This window comes from Astyanax mexicanus, chromosome 12, assembly GCF_023375975.1.
Source record: "Astyanax mexicanus isolate ESR-SI-001 chromosome 12, AstMex3_surface, whole genome shotgun sequence".
Classification (NCBI taxonomy): Eukaryota; Metazoa; Chordata; class Actinopteri; order Characiformes; family Acestrorhamphidae; genus Astyanax; species Astyanax mexicanus.
Window position 1 is genome coordinate 34,299,754 of NC_064419.1, and position 23,802 is coordinate 34,323,555.

A 23,802-nucleotide genomic window follows, 5' to 3' on the forward strand; every position below is an offset into this window, starting at 1 on the left:
AGTATATGAACATTAGAGATCAGTTTATTCATTGATAACTATCTCTCACTGTCTTTTATCTTGTCATTCTCATTTTTCTGTTTTGCCCCCACAGTGTCTCCCACCATTTTGGGTTCAGGCCAGGCTGTTGAGGTTGGAGGGTTTTTGGGGGAAAGTGTCAGTTTCGAGTGTGTGGCGGTGGGAAGCCCTGCCCCCAAACTCCGCTGGCTCAGGAACGGAGCAGAACTGGACTCCATTCACTCCCAACATATCGAGTCAGTCTCACGGTTTATACATCCCTACACACTTATACACCTGTACAACAACCTACACACTTATACACCTGTACAACAACCTACACACCTATACAACTGTACAACAACCTACACACCTATACAACTGTACAACAACCTACACTCCTATGCAACTAACATAACCTACACACAGTAAAACCACAAATCTCAGTTTAAGTGTATCAGTATTGATTGTCAGTGTGTGTAAATTTTTTGCAGAATCTCTCCAGATGGCAGTCGGCTGACAATCCGAGACCTGCGCGCGGAAGATTCTGGAACATTCTCTTGTTTGGCTGTCAGTCCTGCAGGCCAGGACAGTCGTATCTACACTGTGGTTATACTCGGTGAGCTGAAGCTCATAATTTTCACTTCCTTTTTAGTTGATAATTTTCTTAAGGTTTTTTTTATAACCTTTAACATGAGAATGTGCAGTAATTTGTGTGTATGTGTGTGTTTGTGTTTGTCTTAGAGCCACCCTCTATACTGGGTGAAAGCAGTGTCCAGGTTGAACCAGTAGAGGGCAGTGTGGTCACTCTGGAATGTGAGGTCAGTGGCACACCGTCCCCCCAGATCAGCTGGCTCAGAGACGGCCGACCACTGCTACTGACCACCAGGATACACCTGCTGCCCACACATAGTGCACTCCGGTCAGTAACACACCGTTCTCAGGTTTTCACACACTGTAAATAGATATTTTAATTAAATTTCACTTAAACTGTTTTGTGTGTGGCAAACTGCAGGATTTCCCCTGTTTCTCTGAGCGACTCTGGAGTTTATGTGTGTGTGGCTCAGAGCAGAGCTGGATCTGCAGATCGACAGTTTCACCTTCAGGTTCGAGGTATTAAAACACACACACACACTCACACATTCATCACTATGAATGCTGATTAACAGATTTCTTTTAATCCCTTTATAGGCAGGATTTTTTGTCATTTTTCTGCCTCATATTACATTCCTATATCTTTTCTATTCAAGCATTACATAAAAAGAGTTTACATTTGATAAGAAACATTACTGAGAAATTCCAACTTTCAATATGATATAATGAATAAAAATAATTTGCTTTTCTGAACACAAATCAATCATTTCATATCTATTTTCAAATTTGAAAAATTAGGGTTTATTTCTGGTACTACTCTGAAATTATTCGAGCCAAGGTCTGTTGAGGGGTTTTAAGTAATATGAGTTTTGTTTGGGTCCCCTTTCCCCCAGCTCCACCCACTGTGGACCGTACTGAGCCCACTGAGCAGCTCAGTGTGGTTTTGGGTTCTGTGGTCACTCTTACCTGTGAAGCCCACGGTGTTCCTCCCCCTACCCTCACCTGGCTGAAGGATGGCCGGCCGCTCCATTTCAGCCACAACCAACTTCCTGATGGCCAGGAAACTCGATTCCAGCTGCCAGCTGTGGAGCGCTCTGATGCTGGCCTGTACAGCTGTGTGGCCAGCAACCCGGCGGGCAGCAGCACCAAAACCTTCAACCTCACTGTGTTAGGTACCCTCCAACATAAGCACACTAGTTATGACCTGGCTCTAAATACAGTCAAATCTGTCCAAATACCGTTGTTCAAATAATGTAATATAAAATATTATACAATTATTAATAATTAATGAATACAACCATTTTGTCCCCAGAGCCCCCTAAGCTATCTGGTCCCTTGGGGACCGAGGATAGGCTGGTGGCAGTAGGTGGTGTTGTGGAGCTGGAGTGCATTGCGGAAGGCGTTCCTCCTCCAACTCTGAGCTGGCTGAAAGACGGGCGCCCTGTAGAGGACAGTTCTGCTGTGGTGCTGCAAAATGGACAGCTTCTCAGGATCAACAACATTCAGGTTCTAACACTCAGAATTAACTGGATATCTTTTACAACAAACGCACACAGCAATCAGAAAATAGTTCATTTACATATCAAATTTTTAAACACAATTATAATATTAGCTTGGTGATCACTGGAGCAACTGAAATGTCAATGAAAAAGTATAAATATATAAATTCACACTAACATTTATAGCAAACTTGAGCTTTTCTAGCTTCTGATGCTAATGAGGCTAACAAGCAATATAAGCGTATGTACACTAGTTCTGGGTATACCGGTGTAATGGAGGGGAAATTAAAACAGTGCCACACTGCTAGAGGAGATGCGAAATGCCATGTAGAACAGCATTGCCAAAGAAGCAAATACAGCTTGCTAGCTAACGCTAGCCAGATAGCATAACAAGCTAATACACTGTTGTAATAATAGCTCAGCTCTGTGCAGCCAAACGCTCATCTCGCTCTGTCCTGCCTGGAGAGAAATGAGAACAGCACTTTATCTGAGGAGCTCCTGCTGCTGTTCCTCACTATATGAGTGTTTTTATCTGAATAAAATAGAAAAGCAACAGCAAACAGCAATTTTTCAATCAAAAAAGAGACTATTGGAATTACAGAAAAACTTTAAGAGCAGTAACTGTAGTCCTTTTAAATATATTAATACTGTAGCTTGAATGATTCTTTCAATGCACACCAAACTAAATGCATTTGTTAACTGCCAAAACCTATATCAAAGCCCAGTTATGCAAAAAATAATAATAATAAAAATTAAAATATTGTGTTTTATAGTGAAACCATCAGAATCATGAAAAGTACTGTGATATAATTTTTTTGTTATATTGCCCAGCATTAATGTACACCCATTTGCATAAATTCATTCACATATACTTTTTATGTGCTTTCTAAGACTGTGACTGTTTTTTGCAATAGGCAACCCTTTTTGCATTATCAAAATGATATGTGTGTCCGTGTGTGTGTGTGTGTGTGTGTTCCTGCTTTCCACAGGTAGAGGATTCGGGTTTGTACACCTGTTTGGCCAGTAGTCCAGCTGGTGAAGATGGCCGAAACCACTGGGTGCGGGTGCAGCGTAAGTGTGTGTTTGTGTGGTCATTTCCTTTTTACCAGCTACTGTGTTTTAGTTTGTATCTTATTTACAGCTCCTGATCTTTTCTTCGTCTTTCAGTTCCGCCCACTCTGCTCGGCTCAGGTGACCTCAGAACCGTGTCTGTTCCAGTAAGAGGTCAGGTGACCTTGCAGTGTCAGACCGACGGTGACCCGTCTGCAGAAATTCAGTGGTACAAGGATGAGGTTAAACTGCAGGTAGAGCTTTCTTACTAAACAGTGTGTTTTCCTTTCTCTTTCTTTATCTCATACACACACATACACACACTCTTGCTCTCATTATGTTTCAGTATGGAGGGCGCATTCAGAGCATTGCAGGTGGGCAGTATCTGGAGATTGAAGATGTCAGGCTGCAGGACGGTGGCCAGTACAGCTGTGTAGTGTCCAACATCGCTGGCAGCTCTAGTCTTTTGTTTGCTGTGGAGATCATCTGTAAGTCCTGATAAACAACAATAAAGTGATCAATTAACATCAGATTAACCCTAAAGAGCAGACTTATTCTGGGCCAGGTCTGGCCAAAATGAACCTTTTTTGTCTGAATGACCCAGTTTTAAAATGTGTACCACGTACACAACTGATTAGGGCCATGTGTCAACCAAAAGTAGACTAGATGGGCCTGAACCAGACCAGATGCCAAACACAAAATGTGAACCAGATCTGCATTGTTGCAGACTCTCTTTAGGTACCAAAATGATTTTGGCACATGTCTGGCCCGCATTGATAATTTTCAGCTGGTTTAGGCCCATTTTCAGGCCATTTAAGACCTGTCCATTCATGGATAGTAAGTGGGCTATATCAGAATATCTGCGAGTGTAGGCCAAACGTTCATTTTTAATAAATGGGCCACTTTTGGCACGCACACAGAGTACCAAAGGCATTACTAGCACATCTGTGCTATAATTGGATCAGATATGTTTCGGCAAAATTGGGCTTAGTATGCAGTGTCAATACGTGGGCCACTTTTGCTCACATGCAGTTTTTCAAAGGCAGCACTGCCATATATGTGCCAGAAATGGACAGGATATGTTTTGGTACATGTGGGCCAAATGTGCTTTCTCAATATATGGTCCACCTTTGGCTCACAGGTAGGTTGCCAGTGTCGACAGTGGACTAGCAGTGCCATATCTGTGCCAGAAGTGGCTCACATCCACATGTTATATGGTACAGCACTGAAATGACTTTTTAAATGACTAATTTAATTTAACCATATCTCCCATAGTGCCCCCGGTCATCCGACAGGGAAGCTCACTGGTTACTGTGCACGTAAGCCAGAATGCTGTTCTCCCATGTGAGGTGGAAGGAGAAAACCCCCCTGAAGTGCTGTGGAGGAAAGATGGGGGGCCAGTTCTTCTCGGCAGTGGCAGGTGGGATCATAGAGGAAATTCTTATCTTTAGTCAAATCTTTGGTATTTGAGATTTAGATAGATTCTGTAATGAGATCTGAACTTTTCCGTATGCAGGTTCAGCCGGCTGCCGGACGGGTCGCTGCAGATCAAGTCAGTACAGCCGGTTGATGCCGGCCGTTATTACTGCAGCGTCTCCAATCCAGCAGGCTCAGCTCAGCGCAGCGTGGAGCTCAGAGTCTATGGTATTACTGCATGCTTCCTGTTTACAATTAGCATTAGCCTCCACTCCGTTCTGAACGCCCTCTTTAGTGGTTTGCCTGGTTTAGATGGATCCCTGGATAGGCATTGAATGGGGACATCCTTGATTTATTAGTGTACTTTTTAATTTATTTTTGGTTTACAGTTTTGGGGTCAGTAGTTAATGGTGTAAAAAATCCTCTGAATTCTTCTGAAGTCTGATCCATTTTAAACAAATACATCTTTTATTTCTACAGTTGGACCCACAATCAGCCCAGGCCCTTTTAATGTAACACTGACTACAGGTGTGAGAGCAGTTTTGAGTTGTGAGAGCACAGGTATACCTACCCCACAGGTGAACTGGAGGAGAAATGGAGAATCCCTCAACACACAGTCTGGAGCTTACAGGTAAATCTTGCAGAACCTGCATTTCTTTTCAGAGTTAAACATTTCAGTCTCACATAGTATGTAAAAGTATATATAGACCGTTTACAGTTCTATATATATATATATATATAATTTGGCATTATATTAAAAAATAATACACTAAATGTTTTTCCTGTTGAAACTTCAAACATTTCATGCGTTCTTTTGTTTTCCTTTATAAAGGTTAATGTCCTCTGGGTCTCTGATCATAACCTCTGCAACGCAAGAGGATGAGGGTTATTTTGAGTGTACAGTAACCAATGATGTTGGAGAAGAAAGAAGGATTATAGAGGTCATTCTGCAAGGTAAAGAGAAAACCCGGGGGCCTCAAGGTCCCTGAAGTGAATATGCAAAATCTAGAACATCATTTCTTTCACAGTCAGACTGGTTCAGTTCTGCCTGAGCTCAAACCTGTAAAGCATGTTTATGTCTAAAGGTAATTACACACAGAATATGATGTGAATAAATAAAACAAACAAACTTTATTTGCACACTATTAGCATTGCTCACAACCAAGAGTTGATTACTGTATCTTTTTTTTCCCAAAAATCAGCAGTGCGCCTTATGTATGACTTTTACCTGTCAGGTTATAAGGAGCAGTAAAGGCACTCTGTTGAAGTACAGGAGTTTCAGTTTAGTTCTCCACCACCGAGACTCAAGACTGCAGCAATATTAGCATTAGCCGCTAACCATGCTAAGCCCTAGTTCTTTTGCAGTTCAGAGGTGTGTATTATCGGCCTGTAGCCTGCTGCTAAACCCAGCCTGCACTGCTGTAACAGCATTAGCATTTCCTGCTTATCACACTAAGTGCTAGCTCTTTTGCTGTTCTGAGCTAAATATTATCGGACTGAAACCTGCTGCTTACCCTGGCTAGAACTGCTGGGGCAGCGTTAGCATTACCCACCAACCACACTAGCTCTTCCTGCGCGTTAAAACAAGCTACATGGGACAAACTGCTAGTTATTATCACCCTGGGACCACTCAGGGTTCCTCAGTGTAGCTCTGATTGCAGCATTAGCCTTTACTCTCCCAAATAAATAGTTTTCAGGAGAGAAATCTGAGGGGTGGAACGGTGGAGCGTTGAGGGGTGGAGCGTTGTGTGTGTGCTCTTACTGTGAGACTGCACCTGAAGAGGGGGGAGGGAGGGTTCCACGCTGTCTACTGCTCTCTGGTCCAATGAAGGTAATTTAAAAACCAGGACATTTCCTCACTTTCTGAAAAAAAAACGGGATGCCCGGGACAGGACGTGAAATGTGGACATGTCCCAGCAAATACGGACGTTTGGTCACCCTAATATATATATATATATATATATATATATATATATATATATACATTATTATTATTATTATTTTTTTTAAGAATTACAGTTTTGTTTATTTAACTTAATAGTCATGTATCTGCCCACAGTGCAAGGACTGGTTCAGTAAAAATTAATGAAGCCATTAATATACCAAATTATCCAATATCTAATCCTGATATTCTGATATGCAGTGTAGATCCTGATCCATCTTGAAAATCACTTCAATGCCACTTTTGAATATTCAATATTTAGCATTAAATATCAAGTTTTATAAATGTTTCATTATTCCAAATCCATTTTACAAATTAGCATACATATATTCTGTTTCTTCCAAAGTTCCACCTTCTATTGAAGATGATGTCAGCAGTGTTACAGCCATTAAAATGTCCCCCGTGGTGTTGCCTTGTCACGCCACTGGAAAACCAGAGCCAACCATCAGCTGGACCAAGAATGGGGCACAGCTGGGCAATCGAGGAGGCAGTTACAAGATCCTGCCCACAGGTACTGAACAGCTCAAACGAGCCTTTTGTAACATCCTGCATTATTTCAGCATTGACTCTTCTCTTGATCTTTGCTGCTATGTTGGTAAAACACTGTGTTTCTGTGATGTAGGTGTTCTGGAGATTCTGTCTACCACCCCCAGCCATGCTGGCAGATATACCTGCACTGCCCGCAACCCTGTAGGAGTCGCCCACAAACACATCACCCTCTCGGTTCAGGGTAAGGCACTACACAATAAAGTAATATAATTAAACAGATCATTTGCCTGTATGAAGATTACAGACCCTGATTTAATATTTTCTTTCCTTTTCTCAGAACCTCCAGAGATCAGACCTATGCCGGAGGAGGTTGAGGTGGTGCTGCATCAGGCAGCTGTTCTGCCATGTGAAGTCCATGGCTTCCCCAGGCCCACTGTTACCTGGCAAAGAGAGGGTGTTCCAATTGCAACAGGTGTGAATGCATGCAAAAACGCTAAACTAGGGATCCTAAAACAAAATCAGATTTTTCAAAAATGTATGTGTATCTCCGCTGTGATTAAATCTAACAGTTTTTTTTCAGGTAACAGATTAGCAGTGTTATCCAGTGGAGCTCTGAAGTTTTCTCGGGTTACTCTGGGGGATGGTGGCACATATCAGTGCCTGGCACAGAACCCAGCGGGTACTACAGTTGGCAGGACACGTCTCATTCTTCAAGGTACTTTTATTTCATAGAGTGGGATAACTGTTATTAGCAATGGTAATAATAAGGCTGTGGAAGTGTGAAAATAGACAGCTCTGGAAAACATTAAGAGACCACTTAAATTTCTAAATCAGTTTCTCTGATTTTGCTACTCATAGGTATATGTTTAAGTAAAATGTACATTGTTGTTTTTTTCTATAAACTACGGACAACATTTCTCCCTATTACAAATAAAAATATTTGTCATTTTGAGCATTTATTTTCAGAAAATAAGAAATGGCTGAAATAAAAAAAATGCAGAGCTTTCAGACCTCAAATAATGCAAAAAAAACAAGTTCATATTTATAAAGTTTTAAGAGTTCAGAAATCAATATTTGGTGGAAAACGCTGGTTTTTAATCATAGTTGTCCTGCATCTTGGCATGTTCTCCTCCACCAGTCTTACACACTGCTTTTGGATAACTTTATGCCACTCCTGATGCAAAAATTCAAGCAGTTCAGCTTGTTTTGATGGCTTGTGATTATCCATCTTCCCCTTGATTATATTATATAGGTTTCCAAGTTGGTAAAATCAAAGAAACCCATCATTTTTAAGTAGTATCTTATTTTTTTCAGAGCTGTATAGTGTAATGCATGTTCCTAGTGTAATACATTTTTGTGGGGGATTATTTGACAGTGCCGCCAGTGCTGTCCGTGACGAAGCAGGAATATACGGTTGTGCTTGGCCATTCGATCAATCTGGAGTGTGCAGCAGACGGGCAGCCTAGGCCAGAGGTGATGTGGCACAGGGAGCGCCGGCCTGTGGTTGAAGGATCCCACCTGCAGATTTTCTCCAATGGAACCTTGCACATCTCAGCCACCCAGCGCAGCGACTCCGGCCTCTACACCTGCTCAGCCAGGAACATCGCGGGCAGAGCCAGCCAAGACATCCGCCTCCTTATACAGGGTGAGCTCCTGTCAAAGCAGTGTGCCTCATTAAAGGATAACTGACCATTTTAGAGGAGCACACACACTAATATATAATTTATTACATCATGTGTAATCCTTTTTACATCATGTGTAATCCTTTTAGCTACAATATTTTTTCACCGTTAAGAATGAATGCAAAAGTACACTCCCCTTTGTCATTTTCATTTGCATCTCTCATTACTCCCTTTCACTCCTCTTCATTTATGGCCATGGCCTCGATTTTTATTTGAAATATCAAGAAATGGCTGAAATAACAAAACATATAAAGAGCTTTTAACCCTCAAATAATGCAAAGAAAACAAGTTTATATTCATAAAGTTTTAAGAGTTTAGAAATAAATATTTGGTGCAATAACCCTGGTTTTTAATCATAGTTCTCATACATCTTAGCATGTTCTCCTCCATCAGTCTTACACACTGCTTTTGGATAACTTTATGCCACTCCTGGTGCAAAAATCTGACCATACTGACCCAAACTCTTCTGTTTGTCATATTTTCATCCCTCGTTCTTCCCATTCACTCCCATTCATTTTTGCACACACCCAAGCCATAAAGTTTATATGTTCCTCCAGCCACCAAACATCTTGTTATTTCCATCAGGGCAGGTAACTGAGCTCTAATACACAGTCATACTGACCTACATTTACATGTTTGTCATGTTTTCTTCCCTTGTTCTTCCCACCCATTCAGCTGCACAGGCATTCTACAATTCGCTGAGAAAATTTTTCAAGTTTTGTTTGCTGTTATGGTTTTCGAAAGTAAAACTGTTGCAATCTTTATCATTTTCTTCAAGTTCCACCTATGATTCCTGATGGTCAGTCTGAGGTGTCAGTAATCCAGGGTTTCCAGGCGCTGCTTCCATGTGCTGCTCAGGGACTCCCAGAGCCAAGGGTACGCTGGGAGAAGGATGGCACAGCTGTGCCAAACATGCCTGGCAAATTCACTGTGCTCCGTTCAGGAGAGCTAATCATAGAGAGGGCAGAGGTCAGTACACACAGTACACAGAGTGATTTTTTTTATGAATTTCTGAAGGACTAAAGGTAAAAAAAATGACAGTAAATGATCATCTGGTCATAACTCTGTTTCAGCCTGGAGATGCCGGTGTGTTCACTTGTGTAGCCACCAACACTGCAGGCTCTGCTCACCACAGCATCCACCTGGCTGTCAACATGAGGCCGGCTTTCAAGGAGTTACCGGGCGACATGACCTTAAATGTGGGTCAAAGTCTCACTCTGTCCTGCCATGCTCAGGGAACCCCAACTCCTTTAGTAAAATGGACAGTCAACAATTACCCCCATCCAGGTAGGAACTGGTCTTCATTTTAGATTTAGGATTAGACCCTAACAGAGCAGAGTGGAACAAATCAGAACAGTGGGAAACAGACCAGACCAGCATAAGGAAAGTGTGTAACAGAACGTAACAGAGGGTAACAAACCAAAAAAGAGCAGAATATTAAGCAACAACTTGTGCTGCTTTGCTCTTTTCTTCGCATTTCTTGAGCTGTTCTGCACTGTTCCTCTCTTTTCTACTCTGTTCTGCCATTTATTTTCTACTTTATTCTAATCTGTTCTGCACTGTTCCTCTCTTTTCTACTCTGTTCTGCTCTAAGCCATTTATTTTCTACTTTATTCTAATCTGTTCTGCTCTGTTCTGATTTGCTCTGCTCTGTTCTGCTCTGTTCTGATCTGCTCTGTTCTGCTTTGTTCTGCTCTGTTCTGCTCTGTTCTGATCTGCTGTGTTCTGTTTTGCTCTGTTCTGAACTATTCTGCTTTGTTCTACTTTGTTCTGATGTGTTCTGCTCTGTTCTGTTTTGCTTTGTTGTGCTCTGTTCTGAACTATTCTGCTCTATTATACTCTGTTCTGCTCTGTTTTGTACTTTGTTTTGCTCTGTTCTACTGTGTTTTGTACTCTGTTTTGCTCAGTTCTACTCTGTTTTGCTCTCTTCTGCTCTATGCCACTCCTGTTCCTGTCTTTTCTCCTTTGTTCTGCTCTCTTCTGCTCTATGCCACTCCTGTTCCTGTCTTTTCTCCTTTGTTCTGCTCTGTTTTGCTCTGTGCCACTCTGTTCCTGTCTTTTCTCCTCTGTTCTGCTCTGTTTTGCTCTATTCTGCTCTGTTCATCTTTGAGCCACTCTGTTCTTTTCTTTTCTACTCTGTTTTTCTCTATTCAACTCTGTTTTACCATTTTCTGCTTTGTGTTGCTTTATTCCTCCCTTTTCTGTTCTGTTCTGTTCTGTTCTGATGTATTCCACCGTGTTCTTGTGCATTTTCACTCTATAACATTTGGCTCTGCTTTGTTCGGCTCTATTCAGCTCTGTTTCACTTTGTTTTACTCGGTTCCCCTTTGTTTCTTGCTTTGTCCTGCTCTGCTCCACTCTGTTGCACTCTGTTCATCTCTGTTTATCTCTGTCCTGCTTTGTTTAACTCTGTTTCTCTCTGTTCTGCTCAGATCAACACTGTTTCGCACTGTTCTACTGAGTTCTTATGCTGTTGCGCTCTGTTCTGCTCTGCTCAAAACTAGTCTGCTCTATTCCACTCTGTTCCACTCTATTCCATTATGTTTGAAAGACTCATGCTCTGTGATGTTTGTAAAAGCTTCCAGCATGGATGAGTCTGGCAGAAGTTCCCTGGTGATTGAGAACGTAACACTGAGTGATGGTGGAACCTACGTGTGTGCTGCAGAGAACACTGTGGGCACAGCGAAGGCTCTGTCTTTTGTCCGTATCACAGGTAAGAGCTCTACAAACAGTTTTCCAGTAATATACAATTTTAGAATCTTCAGATACAACAAACTGAGAGATTTAAACTCTTGTCTGTTTCTCTGTCTCTTTCTTTATTGCAGAGCCCCCCGTACTGAGAGGTGAAGCCTACATGTCTCAGACAGTGTCCCGTGGTGGGCTGGCCATACTGGATTGTCCTTTTAGAGGAAACCCAGCTCCAGTTCTACAGTGGTACAAAGATGATCGCCCTCTGCTGGGATCTGAACGTCTCCGCCCTCTTCGCAATGGCTCTCTGGCTTTATACGGAGCCAAGGTAAAAAAAAACAGGGGGAGGGTCTTTGTTGGCATGATATTGGGTACTTTGGCTTGTTAAAATAATGGCTAGTTTCAATAGTGATTCCAAAGTGGGGTGCCCACAACATGGACATATGTCTTTCCTTTAACTTTTCTTTCCTATCCTATTGCAACTACATGCTGCTAGTTGTACACAACCTTAATTAGGTGTAGATATTGATAAGCTGTAGAAAGATGTTTGACATGTTATTGATTTATGATTTAAATGACCAGAGTGGAGATTCTGGAGAGTACCGCTGTGTGGCTGAAAGTGAAGCTGGAGTCGCAGAGAGGACTATCTCTCTCAAAGTTCAAAGTGAGAATGATCAGAACCATCAATATTAAAATGTCAATATTGTTCTACTTTATATTAGTAACTCATATTTTTACTGACTGATTGCTGCTGCAGTTCCAGGAGGCTTCTCAAACTGGGAGGAGTGGGGACCATGCAGCGTCACCTGTGGGCAAGGCACCCAGGAGCGAACCAGATTGTGCAACAACCCAGCACCAGCCAATGGAGGCCCACCATGTGAAGGGCCAAATGTGGACTTCAGGAAATGCCAGGTATCGCTGTGTTCAGGTGTGTTCATTGAGTTTTATAAAGTTTCAAAAAATGTGAACAAAAGAATTGTGACTTTCTTCACTTATTGCTTATTGCTGACTCAATTCTCCCTCTCTTTCTCTTTTTCTCTCTCTCTCCCTTTATCTCTCTCTCTCTTGTTGTAGGGGAGACTCCTCGGAGGGCTCGTGGGAGTCTCATAGGAATAGTAAATGAGCGAGAGTTTGGAGTGGCTTACCTTGAGGTAAACATCACAGAGAACCCAGAGCAGCGTACCAGCACCCTGGAAGCCCATGTGGACAATATCCCCCCCAGTGTGGGTACGTATCAGTTTTATAAATCAATTTTTAAATGCTAAATATCTACCAATATGCAAGGACTAGGGGCATCACCAGTGAGTGTGTTTACATGCAATTTATAATCAGATTACAAACAGATTTCAGCACTCATCTATTAATGTAGTTACTTAAACAGCATACTCTGATTTCTTAGATGGTAGCAAGATCAACAAATATAATAAATAAGGCTGGAATTTAGCTCAATAATCACATTTCTGACAAGAAAACACTTTCAGAGTGAAGCTAAAACTTCTTCTAGCTGATGTATGTTCATATTGTGGCTGAATGTTTCAGAGGTTATATGTCAGAGGTTTCCCTTTATCTGAATACCCAAGTTCACGTTAACATGCAAAGTGTAGTGTTTGTAGCTTTGCTCACAAATAATGAGCAAAAACAACCCATCAACTCCAGTTCTCTATTCTTACTTTAACTGGAATAATACACTGTCTGACCAAAAAAAAGTCACCACTTGGATTTAACTAAGCAAATGATCTGGGTTTGCTGCAGTTGCTCAGGTCTAGGTTCAGCAACAGTATGTGCTGAAAGAATGAGGTCAGCTGACTACCTGAATATACTGAATATAGACCAGGTTATTATCAATATATTTTCCCCTATTGCATATTCCAATATGGGCATATTCCAATATGACAATACCACAAGGGTTGAGGGAGAATGAGATCATCAAGGCTTTGGATTGCATTTGCATCAATACAAGATCTTCGGGAAAATTAATACAATTCTGGACAGAAAAAAAAAATAATAAATTGTGGAAACGATGCCACAGAGAATGAGTGCTGTAGTCAAAGCTAATGGTGGTCCATTTTTATCTTGTATGTCTACTAAAACTCAAGTAAACTCATGTCCACCACTACAGAAAAACACCTTTCTCATGTTGCAGGTCCTCTGATGCGAATTCTGGTGTCTGTATTTGCTCCCATCTACTGGACTATTGTGTACCAGACAACAGAAACACACAACGGCTTCTCTGTCAGCCAGGGGCATTTCAGACAGGAGTCTCAGCTGGAGTTTGACACAGGTGAGAACTTTTTTTTTTACAGTTTTATGTGTAGGTTAATTTATGCTGAAAATACAGTAAATCTGTTTGTCTGTAGGAACATGGTGCTGTTGCTGTAGAATATTATTGTATGAATTTGTCCTTCAATTGAAAATCAAATAACAAAAACATTTTCCTAAATCTCAAAGGAGAGATCTTAAAGCTGACACATGTTGCAAGAGGTGTGGATGCTGATGGTATCCTGCTGGTGGACATGGTCATTAATGGTTTTATTCCACCATCACTGTCGTCGTCATCTCAGCTCAGTCTACAGGTTTGTTTAAGTACAGTTCAGTTCTTGTTTGTTTTCTGAAGTCAGTTTTTCCAAGAAATATTGATATTTTATTATCTGAATGAAAATTCCAGTGTTTCACTAGAGTGTTATATCATCTCTTTGCTTCTGTAGGACTTTGATGAGTCCTATGTGCAGACAGGCTCTGGGCAGCTGTATGCCTGGTCCTCTCAAAACCACCTGCAGGATGGCAGTCCGATGATGCTGCGCTGTAATCACACTCTGCTGTACGAAGGCCCTGCAGAACGCCAGGGGGCGCTGCTGCAACTCCTCAGACTGACGGGCATCAGTGGGACATACAGTGCCTTTACCCTTAGTCTAAACTTTCAGATGACGGCTTCACTGATTGTGCCAGGTCAGTGAGGCTGCTGATTTAGAGTTTTTCACTTTTGCTGTTTATGGTGGGTTTTGATCTGTAAAAGTTTTTGTCCTTCTGTGATTTTTATAGACGAGGATGGAGAGACTTGCCCGAAAGGATTTGTGCTCGATACAGCCTCATATTGTGCCGGTAATATTTTCTATATTTGTCAAATACTAGTAATTTTGCCATGTTTAAGGGATAATACTAAATAATACTGCATTTACCTGTGGAATATTTATGCTAAATATCCAGATTCAGATTCGCTTGTTTGTTTGAATTGATGATTTTACCCTATTTTTACTGGTCACAATCACTATCACTCACTGTGCTGTCCACTGTGGGTGGTAATGCCCTCTATAACGTATTCCCACTACACAATTTTAATGCTCAAAAATGTTCAAAAATGTTATGTCCTATTCATCCATCACCCACTATTAGGCCTCACTCTAACTCAAACTGATAATTCATGTCACTCTGCTATGAGCACACTGGCCAGTGTTCAACCTCTCTCACAAAATAACATCTTACAACGTATACATTATATACAGTAAATGGTTTATACACTATATGTCCAAATGTTTGTGGACACCCCTTCTAATTAATACATTCAGCTACTTTCTGTTGCACCCATTGTAGAATTAATTTCCTCTGTAAAACATTCAGATGAGTAGATTACATGAAGTGTTTTGCTGTTTGCTGATTTGATAGATGAGGATGAGTGCGCTGTGGACTCTGGCTGCTCTCACTCCTGTACAAACATCATGGGAGGCTTCACCTGCACCTGCCCCTCTGGCTTCAGCATCTCTGCACATTCCAACACCTGCCAAGGTCTGCTTACACTAAACATGTTAAAGACGCAATTCTGATCCAGTCCTGACCTTATCCTGAACCAATCCTAACCCATTCCAGACCCATTCTTTCCAAAGCCTGAGCCAACCCCAACCCAGTCCAGGCACAACCCAATCCCGGACCAGTTCTGACCCAATCTCTAACCAATGCCAACCTAGTACTGACTGAGAGCTGACTAAGTTCTGACCCAGTCCTTACCCAATCTTGACCCATGCCAGTCCTGGTCCTGACCAAGAGCTAAATCAATTCTGACCCAGTGCTGACCCTACATTAACCCAGTTCTGACTCAAACCCAAATCCTGACCCAGCCCTGATTTAGACCTGACCAAATCCTGACCCAATCCTGACACAGATCTGACTCAATTCTAACCAGATGTCGATCCAGTTCTAGCCCAGAGCTGCATCCTCTTTGTCTTCATCATCTTCAGTGGTTTGAGGCTTTAAAAACTGTAAGATATTCCTGCTGGAAAATAAAAGCCTGTCTCTGAGCAGTCCTGACATAATCGCAACCTAGTCATGACCCTCAACTGAGTATATACCCACTCCTGACCCAGTTAATGTGACGTAGTTTTAATACTGATGATCATAATCTCTATTGAATCAAATTTAATTAATTTCAATTGATTTTGTTTGCTTGTGTTTCAGATATAGACGAATGTGAACAGGGATCCCACATGTGCCATTCAAATCAGCAGTGTGTGAACACAGTGGGCCGGTACCGCTGCCAGGCTCAGTGCGGACCTGGGTTTAAACCTAGCCCAGTGGGCAACAGCTGTGAAGGCAAGTGAGACCTTTATTGTTTCTATCCTAATGAAAGAAGCTGAAGAGTTTGTTGATTTATTGATGTAATGATTTGATTATTAGATGTGGATGAGTGCCAAGAGTCGTCAGTGTCACCGTGCCATCATCGGTGCTTTAACACACTCGGCTCCTTCCGCTGCTCCTGCCACCACGGCTATCAGCTGGTGGGACATCGCTGCCTCGGTCAGTGTCTCTTTGGAGTTTCTTCATCATCTTTATATGTAAAATGGCTTTAGTCAGCAATTAAACATCATTGTGTGTGTGTGTGTGTGTTTGTGTGTGTGTGTGTCTGTGCCTTATCAGACATAAATGAATGTCTGCAGAGTGTGTGTCCAGGTCACCAGCAGTGCAGAAACACAGAAGGAGGATATCAGTGCTTTGACAGCTGTCCTGTAGGCCTGACTCAGGCAGAGGGTGGGGTGTGTGTAGGTAAGATTGACTCTGTTCATAATCCATTATTTCAGGGTGTGATTTTGCTTATATGTTAAATATAACTGGGATTAAATCCTCCTGCTGTTTGGTTGTAGATGTGGATGAGTGTCAGGACGGCAGTCACATGTGTCGCTACAGTCAGATATGCCAGAACACCGTCGGCGGGTATGCATGTGTGTGTCCCAGGGGCTACCGCTCACAGGGAGTTGGTCGACCCTGTGCAGGTAAGATCCGTTCACATTCTGTCCAAACATTTAACAAATTAATGTTTTTATTGTAATCATTTATATTAAAAATGTGAAACTCAACACAGGCTGTTTTTATTCATCAATTTTAATCTGGATGTCTGAGTATGAGGGTGTATATCTTAATGAGAATCTTTTTAAGACAAGACTATACTCTTGAATACCTGCGTCTTTATATGTGGGCATTACATTTTTGCTTCTCTGCACCATGGTACTTAATTTTATAAAGCATACATTCATTTGATTAAAAGTAAGATGGAGAGAATCCCAGTCAAAAGTTTCTACAGCCAATCCATACAGAAACATGGATCAGGCAATAATTTTATGTTTTATGTTTTAAATTTTATGTTTTATGTTTAGTTCTTGGAGTAACTTCTGATGCCAAATGGCAAGAATCATTTTTAAATGTTAAAACTACTGTCCACATATAAGGACACAAAAAAAATATATAAGGCAAAAAAAAAATCTGATACAAAAGCAGTGGTCTTAACGTCTTAATGATGCATTCAGAGCTTAAGGACTATGATTTAGTTTAGATAAAGAAAAACTGTGTCCAATATTTTAATCTCTAATTTTAAACTGCATTATGTATTTTCTGTTAAACAGGAAATTGCTCTGTTTAATTTGGAAAATGTGTGTATGAGAGCGGGGGTCTATTCATCAGCCAATAATATCAAGTCCCATGCTTTTTGCTTACATTTTTTCTAATTCAAGCCAAGGTCACAATCATTACCACCCACTGCACTGTTTATTGTGGGTTGTAATACTGTCGTTGATCGCTGTCTCTTTGCTGTGAAGATGCTTGAAGATGAGAAAGAAGACACTGCAGACGTTGCCTTAGGTGTAAAACAATTATTTATTACAAGGACTAAGACATTATCTTTAAGGCGGTCCTAGGTCAGCCCTGGAGAGAGATGTTGCCCAATTTGATGTTCCCTGCTCTCTCTCTCCCTCCCCAGACTTGAGAACCTGTTTAAATAGGGTGATATGGTTTACATCTGGAAACACTTAAGACATACACAGCCATAGGAGGAGTCTACCTAGAAGAATGGTTACATACATTAGTGAAGAGAAATAAAGGGAATACATAAGCTGAAAATATACGTCAATACCTTCTATGACATGATTAAACTCCATGAGCATGCTGTCCACTGTCCAGCCTCTCTCACAAGATAACACCTCACAACTTATACAGGTGTGGGTGTTTTCAAGCCAATCTCTGTTGTATCACTTCATGATCATGTAGCACATGTTATCCCATGACTTTTGGCACATCCTTGTGTAAATCAGACAAAATCAGTCAGAATCAGACATGCTAGTCTTCACTCTTTCTGAGCGTCACTGTGTGAAATCTGTTAATGAATCTCTAATCAGATTCCCTCTATGCTTGTCAGACATTGATGAATGTGCCCAGACACCAAACCCCTGTGCCTATAAGTGCCGGAATGTGCCGGGCAGTTTCCGTTGCGTTTGTCCACCAGGCACTGTGCTGCTTGGGGATGGGCGTTCCTGCGCTGGTCTGGAACGAGGGCACGTTTTCACCAACAGCACCAGCTTCCGCGCCAGACTGCGGCCGCAGCTGGTGTCCACTCTGGGCCGACCGGTCCTGACTCCGTTCCAGATAGATCATCAGGGATCCTCTCGCAGCCCCAGACATGGCTGCCCCCCAGGCTTCACCAATAAGGAAGGCACCTGTGTGGGTGAGTAACTGTAGCATTAGAAGTAGCCCTCATTGATTGGATAGATACTCGTGCCAAAAAGGTAACTGGAATGGGAAATGGAACTGGTATGTGATTTCTGTCTTTTGTACATTCACAAGGACATTGTCTTTCTGCTCTTCTCCACAGACATTGATGAGTGTTTGTTCAGAAAGCCATGTCAACATGAGTGTAGAAACACAGCAGGAAGTTTCCAGTGTTCGTGCCCTCCAGGATACCAGCTCTTACCCAATGGAAGAACGTGCCAAGGTGAAATAAAATTTAACTCAGTACCTGTAACTAAAGCATGTGTCCGTTTCTGAATCTAACCATAAACTTAGCATTAAGAACCAATGCAGTCTTCTTGTAAGCAAGGCTTATCAATTATTTCACATTCTTTATAACATAATATATAAACATAATCACTTCAACATGTTTTTTTTTTCAGATATTGATGAATGTACTGCACAAGGTGTACAGTGTGCACCAAACCAAATGTGCTTTAACACACGGGGGGGTTACCAGTGTGTGGACACACCCTGCCCTGCCAGCTACCAGACAGGAGGAAGCCCTGGGTAAATCACACTTTATCCTGTATATTCAATCGTTCAATCATTAGTCTAGTTCTTCTCAAATGGCATCATCAACTACATGAGCTGTATCTTCTAATAGTTTTCACTGATTGTTTTGTAGAATTTGCTAGTTGCTTCCCCTTGCCAAGATCTAACTCTCTTACCCTGCATTCCCCCTATTTCCTATAAATAGACAAAGAAAATACTATCGTAATCTGTTGTTTTCATACTGAGAGGGGAGTCAGATACTGGAACAACATTGATTTTTTTTCTTCTTCTATTGTTTAATTGGTGATGATAGAGACTGAACCAGTTAAATGCACTGAATTGTGTTTCAGCTGATATGTGTTTATAAAGACTTCTATTACGTTCACTGTGCATATAATTAATTCAGACAAAAATTTTCATTTTTGTTGTTTAGTACAGATTAGGACCAAAAATATATATTTTTAATGTTTTTCATTAACAAAAAAGGATATTATTTAGGCTTATATTCTCGTATTCATAAAAGCACATAACTAAAATAACTTTCAATAGTAATGAAAAAAAAACTTGGTTATTCCCTAGAAGGTCTTTTAGATTTTTTTTAATTTTGGAAACTATGGAAATGTTATGTCTGTAATCTACTGAATTAATCTTGAAAAATCTCCCTAGTAATTAATCAAAGTTCTCAAACCGACTGTTTCTCATGTTGTCTACAGAACCTGTTTTAGGCCCTGCTCTCACAACTGTGCTGCTGGAGCCTCGCCCCTCCTGCTACAGTACAAGCTCCTGACTCTTCCCCTGGAAATCCCAGCCCAGCACAACGTGATCCGCCTGTCAGCGTTCTCGGAGGCCGGTGTCCTGCAGGAGCGTACGTCCTTCACCATCCTGGAACAAGATGGAGAGATTAAAGGCCAGCTGTTTGGAATTAAAGATGAGAATGGAAGGGGCATCATCTTCACCAAGCGTTCTTTAGACCAGCCTGGCCTGGTGAGACTGCGGGTACAAGCCACCACACTGTCCGAGCACGGCCGCATCACGTACCAGAGTATATTCATCATTTACATCTCCATCTCGGCATACCCGTACTGACCTCAGCTCAGCACTGAGACACTGCTGAGGGGAACACTCGCCACTCTCCTTCTACTCTTCTGTACAGGGAATCCTGATAAAGGGATTGGTTTCTACACAAACTTTCACAATAAGAACGGGGAAAAATGCTTCCAGCTAAGTGCAGTATTATATTGATCCACAAGGCCTGACTCTCTGTGTCCAGGATCACCAGGGTCTCTTCACCACTGTTTTTTCCACTGTAAACCGAGTACTTCTCCATTAATACTTTTCATTCCATTAAAGATACTGTATTACTGACTCACTGGTTACTGTGCTTACTGATGATAGTTTATCTGGACTGACTCCTTTTTGTACAATGTTTTATTTTTTTATTATGAGCAAAATGCACCGGTCTTTATTTACTGATTTTGAGGCGCGAGAATCCATTGTATCAAATTCTTCCAGAAATAAAATGGACAAAATGTGTCTACTACTTTGCTTTGTCTTGATATTTTATTATTTTTGTTGGTATATGTTTTAATGTTTTTATCCTTATTCAGATAACCTGGGAAGAATGAGGCTATAAAAATATAAAAAAGATGAAAAAAATCCAGTGTCCTTTTGAGCATCTCCAAATTTCCTTTTAAGAATCTTCATGTGTGCTTTTGGGCATCTCCAAGTGTCCTTTTGAGGACTTCCAAGGTTCCTTTTGCACCTCCCCAAATGTCCTTTTAGCATCTCTATGTGTCCATTTATTATCTCTGTTTGTCCTTTTGGGCATCTGCAAGTGTCTTTTTAGCATCTCCAAATGTTCATTTGGGCATCTCCAGGTGTCCTTCTGAGCATCTCCAAGTGTCCTTTTGGGCATTTCCAAGTGTCCTTTTGGGCGTCTCCAAGTGTTCTTTTGTGCATCTTTTTGTCTTTTTGAGGATTTCCAAGTGTCCTTTTGTGCACCTTCAAGTGTCCTTTTAGCATCTCCAAATGTCCTTTTTGGGCATCTCCAAGCATCCATTTGGGCATCTGCAAGTTTATATTTGGGCATCTCCAAGTGTCCTTTTGGGCATCTCCAAGTGTCCATTTGGGCATCTCCAAGTTTGAATTTGGGCATCTCCAAGTGTCCTTTTGGGCATCTCCAAGTGTCCTTTTGGGCATCTCCAAGTTTCAATTTGGGTATCTCCAAGTGTCCTTTTGGGCATCTCCAAGTGTTCATTTGAGTATCTCCAAGTGTCCTTTTGGGCATTTCCAAGTTTCAATTTGGGCATCTCCAAATGTTCTTTTGGGTATCTCCAAGTGTCCTTTTGGGCATCTCAATTGTCCATTTGGGCATCTCCAAATGTTCTTTTGGGTATTTCCAAGTGTCAATTGGGCATCTCCAAGTCTCAATTTGGGCATCTCCAAGTGTCTTTTTGGGCATCTCAATTGTCCATTTGGGCATCTCCAAATGTTCTTTTGGGTATTTCCAAGTGTCAATTGGGCATCTCCAAGTCTCAATTTGGGCATCTCCAAGTGTCCTTTTGGGCATCTCCAAGTTTCAATTTGGGCATCTCCAAGTGTCCTTTTGGGCATCTCCAAGTTTCAATTTGGGCATCTCCAAGTGTCTTTTTGGGCATCTGCAATTGTCCATTTGGGCATCTCCAAATGTTCTTTTGGGTATTTCCAAGTGTCAATTTGGGCATCTCCAAGTGTCCTTTTGGGCATCTCCAAGTATCCATTTGGGCATCTCCAAGTGTCATTTTGGGCATCTCCAAGTGTCTTTTTAGGCATATCCAAGCGTCCTTTTAGCATCTCCAAATGTTCATTTGGGCATCTCCAGGTGTCCTTCTGAGCATCTCCAACTGTCTTTTTGGGCATCTCCAAGTGTCCTTTTGTGCACCTTCAAGTGTCCTTTTAGCATCTCCAAATGTCCTTTTTGGGCATCTCCAAGCATCCATTTGGGCATCTGCAAGTTTATATTTGGGCATCTCCAAGTGTCCTTTTGGGCATCTCCAAGTTTCAATTTGGGTATTTCCAAGTGTCCTTTTGGGCATCTCCAAGTGTCCTTTTGGGCATCTCCAAGTGTTCATTTGAGTATCTCCAAGTGTCCTTTTGGGCATCTCCAAGTTTCAATTTGGGCATCTCCAAGTGTCTTTTTGAGCATCTCCAAGTGTCCATTTGGGCATCTCCAAGTGTCATTTTAGGCATCTCCAAGCGTCCTTTTAGCATCTCCAAATGTTCATTTGGGCATCTCCAGGTGTCCTTCTGAGCATCTCCAACTGTCTTTTTGGGCATCTCCAAGTGTCCTTTTGTGCACCTTCAAGTGTCCTTTTAGCATCTCCAAATGTCCTTTTTGGGCATCTCCAAGCATCCATTTGGGCATCTGCAAGTTTATATTTGGGCATCTCCAAGTGTCCTTTTGGGCATCTCCAAGTTTCAATTTGGGCATCTCCAAGTGTCCTTTTGGGCATCTCCAAGTGTCCATTTGGACATCTCCAAGGGTCCATTTAGGCATCTCCAAGTGTCCTTTTGGGCATCTCCAAGTGTCCTTTTGGGCATCTCCAAGTTTCAATTTGGGCATCTCCAAGTGTCCTTTTGGGCATCTCCAAGTTTCAATTTGGGCATCTCCAAGTGTCTTTTTGGGCATCTCCAATTGTCCATTTGGGCATCTCCAAGTGTCCTTTTGGGCATCTCCAAGTTTCAATTTGGGCATCTCCAAGTGTCCTTTTGGGCATCTCCAAGTGTCCATTTGGACATCTCCAAGGGTCCATTTAGGCATCTCCAAGTGTCCTTTTGGGCATCTCCAAGTTTCAATTTGGGCATCTCCAAGTGTCTTTTTGGGCATCTCCAAGTGTCTTTTTGGGCATCTCCAAGTGTCCATTTGGGCATCTCCAAATGTTCTTTTGGGTATCTCCAAGTGTCAATTTGGGCATTTCCAAGTTTCATTTTGGGCATCTCCAAGTGTCCTTTTGGGCATCTCCAAGTTTCAATTTGGGCATCTCCAAGTGACCTCTTGGGCATCTCCAAGTGTCAATTTGGGCATCTCCAAGTGTCCTTTTGGGCATCTCCAAGTGTCCATTTGGGCATCTCCAAATGTCCTTTTGGGCATCTCCAAGTGTCCTCTTGGGCATCTCCAAGGGTCCATTTAGGCATCTCCAAGTGTCCTTTTGGGCATCTCCAAGTGTCCTTTTGGGCATCTCCAAGTTTCAATTTGGGCATCTCCAAGTGTCCTTTTGGGCATCTCCAAGTTTCAATTTGGGCATCTCCAAGTGTCTTTTTGGGCATCTCCAATTGTCCATTTGGGCATCTCCAAGTGTCCTTTTGGGCATCTCCAAGTTTCAATTTGGGCATCTCCAAGTGTCCTTTTGGGCATCTCCAAGTGTCCATTTGGACATCTCCAAGGGTCCATTTAGGCATCTCCAAGTGTCCTTTTGGGCATCTCCAAGTTTCAATTTGGGCATCTCCAAGTGTCTTTTTGGGCATCTCCAAGTGTCTTTTTGGGCATCTCCAAGTGTCCATTTGGGCATCTCCAAATGTTCTTTTGGGTATCTCCAAGTGTCAATTTGGGCATTTCCAAGTTTCATTTTGGGCATCTCCAAGTGTCCTTTTGGGCATCTCCAAGTTTCAATTTGGGCATCTCCAAGTGACCTCTTGGGCATCTCCAAGTGTCAATTTGGGCATCTCCAAGTGTCCTTTTGGGCATCTCCAAGTGTCCATTTGGGCATCTCCAAATGTCCTTTTGGGCATCTCCAAGTGTCCTCTTGGGCATCTCCAAGTGTCCATTTGGTCATCTCCAAGTGTCCTTTTGGGCATCTCCAAGTTTCAATTTGGGCATCTCCAAGTGACCTCTTGAGCATCGGGCATCTCCAAGTGTCCATTTGGACATCTC

The 23,802-nt window shown here is 41.9% G+C and overlaps 1 protein-coding gene across 1 annotated transcript in view; it reads left to right on the top strand.

Annotated features, from left to right (window-relative positions):
• Window positions 1-20,433, top strand: part of hmcn2 (hemicentin 2) — a 52,429-nt gene extending 31,996 nt beyond the window's left edge. The window contains exons 43-80 of the mRNA XM_049485879.1: window positions 95-254; window positions 492-616; window positions 742-919; window positions 1,013-1,110; window positions 1,485-1,763; window positions 1,904-2,097; window positions 3,080-3,161; window positions 3,258-3,394; window positions 3,487-3,628; window positions 4,416-4,560; window positions 4,657-4,784; window positions 5,037-5,187; window positions 5,389-5,510; window positions 6,845-7,009; window positions 7,121-7,228; window positions 7,325-7,459; window positions 7,568-7,702; window positions 8,363-8,632; window positions 9,448-9,638; window positions 9,743-9,956; window positions 11,248-11,382; window positions 11,495-11,685; window positions 11,940-12,021; window positions 12,115-12,285; window positions 12,432-12,584; window positions 13,501-13,638; window positions 13,806-13,930; window positions 14,063-14,303; window positions 14,397-14,456; window positions 15,018-15,137; window positions 15,804-15,938; window positions 16,023-16,142; window positions 16,263-16,388; window positions 16,487-16,615; window positions 18,031-18,336; window positions 18,484-18,603; window positions 18,782-18,908; window positions 19,607-20,433. Of these exons, the coding sequence (XP_049341836.1) occupies window positions 95-254; window positions 492-616; window positions 742-919; window positions 1,013-1,110; window positions 1,485-1,763; window positions 1,904-2,097; window positions 3,080-3,161; window positions 3,258-3,394; window positions 3,487-3,628; window positions 4,416-4,560; window positions 4,657-4,784; window positions 5,037-5,187; window positions 5,389-5,510; window positions 6,845-7,009; window positions 7,121-7,228; window positions 7,325-7,459; window positions 7,568-7,702; window positions 8,363-8,632; window positions 9,448-9,638; window positions 9,743-9,956; window positions 11,248-11,382; window positions 11,495-11,685; window positions 11,940-12,021; window positions 12,115-12,285; window positions 12,432-12,584; window positions 13,501-13,638; window positions 13,806-13,930; window positions 14,063-14,303; window positions 14,397-14,456; window positions 15,018-15,137; window positions 15,804-15,938; window positions 16,023-16,142; window positions 16,263-16,388; window positions 16,487-16,615; window positions 18,031-18,336; window positions 18,484-18,603; window positions 18,782-18,908; window positions 19,607-19,979 (6,011 nt within the window). The 3' untranslated portion in view covers window positions 19,980-20,433. The remainder of the gene's footprint in view (window positions 1-94; window positions 255-491; window positions 617-741; window positions 920-1,012; window positions 1,111-1,484; window positions 1,764-1,903; window positions 2,098-3,079; window positions 3,162-3,257; window positions 3,395-3,486; window positions 3,629-4,415; window positions 4,561-4,656; window positions 4,785-5,036; window positions 5,188-5,388; window positions 5,511-6,844; window positions 7,010-7,120; window positions 7,229-7,324; window positions 7,460-7,567; window positions 7,703-8,362; window positions 8,633-9,447; window positions 9,639-9,742; window positions 9,957-11,247; window positions 11,383-11,494; window positions 11,686-11,939; window positions 12,022-12,114; window positions 12,286-12,431; window positions 12,585-13,500; window positions 13,639-13,805; window positions 13,931-14,062; window positions 14,304-14,396; window positions 14,457-15,017; window positions 15,138-15,803; window positions 15,939-16,022; window positions 16,143-16,262; window positions 16,389-16,486; window positions 16,616-18,030; window positions 18,337-18,483; window positions 18,604-18,781; window positions 18,909-19,606) is intronic.
• The last annotated feature ends 3,369 nt before the right edge of the window (window positions 20,434-23,802 follow it).